Consider the following 6,035-nt stretch of genomic DNA (forward strand, 5'->3'; position numbering starts at 1 on the left):
TCACAGTTCCACTTCTTTTTTTTGAGTTTGGAGATAAAAGTTTAAAGGGGACTTTTCTTCCCTGGCTGGTTTTGAACCACAATTCTCAGACCTTAACCTTCTGAATACCTAGGATTACAGGTATGAACCCTCAGTTCCTGGCTTAAGGGTTTCTTGAAATAGCCAGGCTGTTAAAATTCTTGGATGTGCGCTGAGAATGTGGCTTAGTGGTAGAGTGCTTGCCTAGCATGCATGGAGGCCTGGGTTTGATTCCTCAGCACCACATAAACATAAAAAGCCAAAAGCGGTGCTGTGGCTCAAGAGGTAGAGTGCTAGCCTTGAGCAAAAAGAAGTTAGGGACAGCACTCAGGCCCTGAGTCTCAAGTGCACAGGATTGGCAAAAAAAAAAAAAAGTTGAGAAGAACCATTTGTGCCCTGGAGTTAAGAAAACAGTCTGGGGCTGGGGATATAGCCTAGTGGCAAGAGTCCCTGCCTTGGATACACGAGGCCCTAGGTTCGATTCCCCAGCACCACATATACAGAAAACGGCCAGAAGCGGCGCTGTGGCTCAAGTGGCAGAGTGCTAGCCTTGAGCGGGAAGAAGCCAGGGACAGTGCTCAGGCCCTGAGTCCAAGGCCCAGGACTGGCCAAAAAAAAAAAGAAAAAAGAAAAAAAAAAGAAAAAGAAAACAGTCTGGACAACATAGCAAGACCTTGTTTCAAACGTAAGTAAACATTTCTCTTTTTTTTGTGTGCCGTACTAGGACTTAAACTCAGGGCCTAGACTCTGATCCTTAGCTTTGTAAGGGGTTAATGTAGAGGAGAGTAAGACTGACTTCATTTCAAATTCACTGAGAACTTACTTGCCCTTGAGAATTGAAAACAACTGACTAGCTTGTTACTCAAATGTTATCTCCAGTAACCACATCCCTGTTGGAAAACAGCCAGTCTTCCTAAGCACCTCGGATCTGAGAAATGTCAAAACTACCCAAACTGTTTGGATAAGTCATCGCTTACTACACTAAGATTGTGTAGTCTGCTTGATCATCTGCATTGTAGTTTTTTCCTTCATAAGCCCAGACTGAAAACTGATCAGGGTCACAGTTACAGCTCCCAAGTATGTGCTGCGTCCCTGGCCAGCTTACCCTTCCCCCAATAAAGATCTTCTTGCATGAGACTATCTCTGTGTGATGGACTCTGTAGGGGCCTGGAATCCCCTCCCCTGGACTCCATAACAGCTTTTCACTTAAGGCTAGTGCTCTACCATTTGAGCTACATCACTTCTGGCTTTTTGTTTCTTTCTTTCTTTCTTTTTTTTTTTTTTTTTTTGCCAGTCCTGGGCCTTGGACTCAGGGCCTGAGCACTGTCCCTGGCTTCTTTTTGCTCAAGGCTAGCACTCTACCTCTTGAGTCACAGCGCCACTTCTGGCTTTTTTCTATATATGTGGTGCTGAGGAATCGAACCCAGGGCTTCATGTATACGAGGCGAGCACTTTACCACTAGGCCATATTCCCAGCCCACTTCTGGCTTTTTGATGGGTAATCGGAAATAAGAGTCTCCAGGACTTTCCTGCTCAGTCTGGCTTCAAACTGCAATCCTCAGATCTCAGCCTCCTGGGTAGTTAGCATTATAGGAATGAGCCATCAGGACACAGCTGATAAAATAAAAATTCTTTATGTAAAAGAAAGCATAGAAGGCTGGGAATGTAGCTTAGTGGTGAGTGCTTACCTACCATGCATGAAGCCCTGGATTCGATTCCTCAGTACCACATACACAGAAAAAGCCAGAAGTGGGCGCTGTGGCTCAAGTGGTAGAGTGCTAGCCTTGAGCAAAAAAGAAGCCAGGGATAGTGTTCAGGTCCTGAGCCCAAGCCCTAAGACTGGCAAAAAACAAAACAAAACAAAGAAAGCATAGAGGACATATATATATATATATATATATATATATATATATATATATATATACATATATATATATATATATTTTTTTTTGCCAGTCCTGGGGCTTAAATTCAGGTCCTGAGCACTGTCTCTGGCTTCTTTTTGCTCAAGGCTACTAGCACTCTACCACTTGAGCCACAGTGCCACTTCTGGCCTTTTCTATATATGTGGTGCTGAGGAATCGAACCTAGGGCTTCATGTATACAAGGCAAGCACTCTTTCCACTTGGCCACATTCCCAGCCCCAGATATATTTTTTTAAGCTAGGAATGTCTCTAGGGGTCAAAGTACATAGCACCTGGGTCAGAATTAGCCTTCTAGAATTCTGGAAATGTGGCTTAGTGGTAGAGTGCTTGCCTAGCATGCATGAAGCCCTGGGTTCAATTCCTCAGTACCACATAAACAGAAAAAGCCAGAAGTTGATGCTGTGGCTCAAGTGGTAGAGTGCTAGCTTTGAGCAAAAGCAGCTTGGGGACAGTGTCCAGGTCCTGAGTTCAAGCCCCAGGACTGGCAAGAAAGAAAGGAAAGAAGTTAGGAAGGATGGCAGAGGGGGGGGGGGGATGGAGGGAGAGAGTAGAAAAGAAAAGAAAGAAAGAAATTCCAGTGGCCTGTTTGGAACTTGAAAGCTTAAATCTCTGGTGAATTGTCCTCTTGGCAACTGTATGCCACCCCCTAGCCTCCCTTGAACTGTAGGCAACAGTTCTCCCCCCTTTCCTGTGTCCAGGCTGGGTGACTTGGGGCCCTTCTAAGGTGACCTGAGCTCAGGTCCTCCATGTGCATGAAGCCATTCCTTTTAGCAATCCACTCTTGCAGGAAGGAGCTGTGCTGCACCCTCCTGCAGTCTGGCTATCAATTGGGGCCACTGCCCAGCGCTGGACAGGGACCAAAGCTCTTCCTTCATGAAGCCATCCCTTCTCTTTTCTGCCTGTTTCAATTGCTATGGTCCCAGATAATCTGCTGTTTTCACTTTAAATGCCAAAATGCTTGGAAAAAGTACTTTTCCTCCTCCTCTTCCCACCCCCCCTTTCCCTTCCTCCTCCTCCTTCTTCACCTCCTGCATGTGGGTTGCCAGAAGCTCTCACTAAAGTGGGGTAGGGGGTACTGATGCTTGAACCAGATAGACTCTGTCTTTTGTTTTCTCCCTTTTGCCACCTACCCTCCATTGTGGAGAGTCTCCCTGACTTCTGTATCAAAAATAAATAAATAGCAAAGATAGTTGTAGAGGAAAGACTCTGGGAAGATACATTGTAACAAGTGCTTTGAGGGTTTTATGTATCTATAAAGACATGTACTATTTGACCAAGTAATTCTACTTTAGACTTGGTTACATATTTGTATAGTGAAAGACAACTTATTGTAAAATTGTTTACAGGAATAAAAGACTGAAGCAGTCAGTAGGAATCTGGACAAACAACACACCAGGGCAGGAACATTTTATTTCATAAAAGAAAGAAATGAGATGAATCTGGTGAATTTAAATTTTTTAATGTATTAATAAAAATAAGCCAGATGCTGGGGTCATTTAAGCCTATAATTCTAGACACTCAGGAGGCTGAGCTATGAGGAGGAAAGTCTATGAGACTCTTATCTCTAATTATCCACCAAAAAGCCAGAAGTGAGTTTTGGCTCCAGTGGTAGAGTGTTAGCCTTGAGCACAAAAGCCCAGGTGGCTCATACCTATAACCCTAGAACCCTAGAAGATAGCCACAGCAGGAAAATTCTGAGACTCTTATCTCTAGTTAACCACAAAAAGCCAGAAGAGGAGCTGTGGCTCAAGTGGTAGAGTGCTGACCTTGAGCTAAATAGCACAAGAACAATGCTCAGTCCCTGAATTCAAGTCCCAGGACCAACACACACAACACAAGCTCATAGCATCTAGACCATGAGTTTAAGCTCTAAACTTGGGACTTTTGGGACTTGCACACACACACAAAAAGTATAGACATCCGCCCCCGGCCCGGCCCGCTCGCCCGAGCGCCGCGGCTCGGCTCGCTCGGGCCCGGAAGCCGCCCTGCCGGCCTGGGGTCAGGATGGGCAGCAAGATGGCGTCCGCCAGCAGGGTCATCCAGGTAGTCAAGCCACATGCTCCATTGATAAGATTCCCTAGCAGAAGAGACAATCCTAAACTCAGTGCATCGGAAGCTATGAGTTCGGCAGGGCTCCCCCCTCACTCTTCCTTGATCTCCCAGCATGCTAAGGGAAGTAAATCACCAGACACGATACACCCCGGTCCACCGGACACGGCAGCAATATTAAAAACATTACCTCAGAAATACAGAAGGAAACTTGTCTCTCAGGAAGAAATGGAATTTATCCAGCGTGGAGGGCCAGAATAATCATTGAGGCTGCTGCTTATCATCAAAGAATTATCTTTACAATAAAGGACTTCCAAATGACAACTACAAATTGTATTTAAACAACCTTAATATCCTGAGAAAATGAAATATAGAAAATACAGATGGATACTTCTATCTCCTAATTTATGTAACTTGGTCAGCTTCTCCACAAGCTTACCAACTTGTTTATGTATTTCATACTTATTAAAGTACACATTTAAAAATGTTAAAAAAAAAGTATAAAAGTGTGTGTGTGTGTGTGTGTGTGTGTGTGTGTAATGACAACATGGGACTGCAACATCACCTTGGGGCACCTCTCCAGGACTAAATGATTCAATGTGTTAAATAAGTAAGTAGGAAGGAAGGCAAAACTAAGGGGCTGAGACAGCAATGTTTTAAGGATCCTGTGTGTTATCTGATTTGCAGAGCAAGCAAAGAGAGTAGTAGTATTTTGAGAGTAGTCAAAAAAATCCCACTCTGCACACAATGAAGGGTGATGTGGGCATTTAGAACCACCCACTTGTGTTTGTGATTAAAATAAATCTTCCCTTGCAAATGTTTTGTGAATACAGAAGACAGTTTCAATTATGATAATTAGGCTGGGAATGTAGCTCAGAGATAGAACACTTGCTTCACATGCCTGAAGCCTATGAGGGGGGAGCACCATAGCTAGGCACAGTAGCACATGCCTGTCATCCCCAGCAACATAGGGATGTTGTGCCAATCGTGGGTGTATGCCAATCAGAGAACAGGAGCATCGGATCTGAACAAAACAGAAAAAATGAATCAGAATGAACAAAAGCCAGAAGCTTCTGGAGAATGGTCAATATCTGGGAGAAGAGCCAACTGGGAATAAATTTCCCATTTTCATAGATGCTAGCCTGAGAGTAAGCCAAAGCCAATGTGACATAGGTCGATGAAACTCTAGTAGACTCCAGTTCAGTCTTTCTGACCAGAGAAGTTAATAGGTCAGAAATCAGCTGATTTGTAGCTGTAGGAAACTGAAGGAAGAATCTTGGGAAAAAAAGAGGAGCCAGAGAGGATAAAGCCCAAATTCTGTGCATATGTGATTCCTTAGTGGCTGGCCTATCCTTGAATCAAGCATACACAGGAAGATTCAAGGCAACCTAGCAGAGAAGATGTGAGATTTGACCTGACCTGCCACTCAAAAGACAGAATCTAAAGTTTAGGCTCAAAGTGTAGAGTCACTGCCTACTAACATAAGACCAATTAAGAGGGAAAGAAAAGTACCAAAAACAGTATTATACAGAATTTGTTAAAGAGTTTAAATTCCTACAACATAATATTTACCACAACTTTGTTCAATTGAAAAAAAAAATCAACTAAATAGAACCAGAAAAAAAACAGTGAGCCATTCTCCAGAGAAGAGACAATTCTTGGAGAACAAATTCAAGATAATAGATAATATTAAAGCAGTTATTGTAATTATACCCAATGAGATAAAGTAGAAGTCAGCAAATGTTTTCTACAAAAGGTCAGAGAAAATAGTTTAGGCCTTTTTTTTTGGTGGGGGGGGGGTTGCCAGTCCTGGGGCTTAAACTCAGGGCCTGAGCACTGTCCCTGGCTTCTTTCTGCTCAAGGCTAGCACTCTGCCACTTGAGCCACAGTGCCATTTCCGGCTTTTTCTATGTACATGGTGCTGAGGAATCAAACCCAGGGCTTCATGTATATGAGACAAGCACGTTACCACTAGGCCATATTCCCAGCCCTATTTTAGGCTTTGTAGGTCACAAGTAATCTCTGTTGCAGTTACTCAACACT

At 43.6% G+C, this 6,035-nt stretch overlaps 1 protein-coding gene across 1 annotated transcript; it reads left to right on the forward strand.

The window, feature by feature from the left end:
• The first annotated feature begins 3,871 nt into the window (after window positions 1–3,871).
• LOC125365975 (alpha-ketoglutarate dehydrogenase component 4-like) lies at window positions 3,872–4,478 on the forward strand. The gene has a single exon (XM_048366329.1). It carries the CDS (start codon window positions 3,948–3,950, stop codon window positions 4,251–4,253), a length of 306 nt encoding a protein of 101 aa, XP_048222286.1. The 5' UTR covers window positions 3,872–3,947; the 3' UTR covers window positions 4,254–4,478.
• The last annotated feature ends 1,557 nt before the right edge of the window (window positions 4,479–6,035 follow it).

Source organism: Perognathus longimembris, chromosome 17 (genome assembly GCF_023159225.1).
Source record: "Perognathus longimembris pacificus isolate PPM17 chromosome 17, ASM2315922v1, whole genome shotgun sequence".
In the NCBI taxonomy this organism is placed as follows: domain Eukaryota; kingdom Metazoa; phylum Chordata; class Mammalia; order Rodentia; family Heteromyidae; genus Perognathus; species Perognathus longimembris.

Coding starts and splice junctions, on each gene's coding strand:
- LOC125365975 (XM_048366329.1), top strand. CDS start 3,948: ATGGGCAGCAAGATGGCGTCCGCCAGCAGGGTCATCCAGGTAGTCAAG.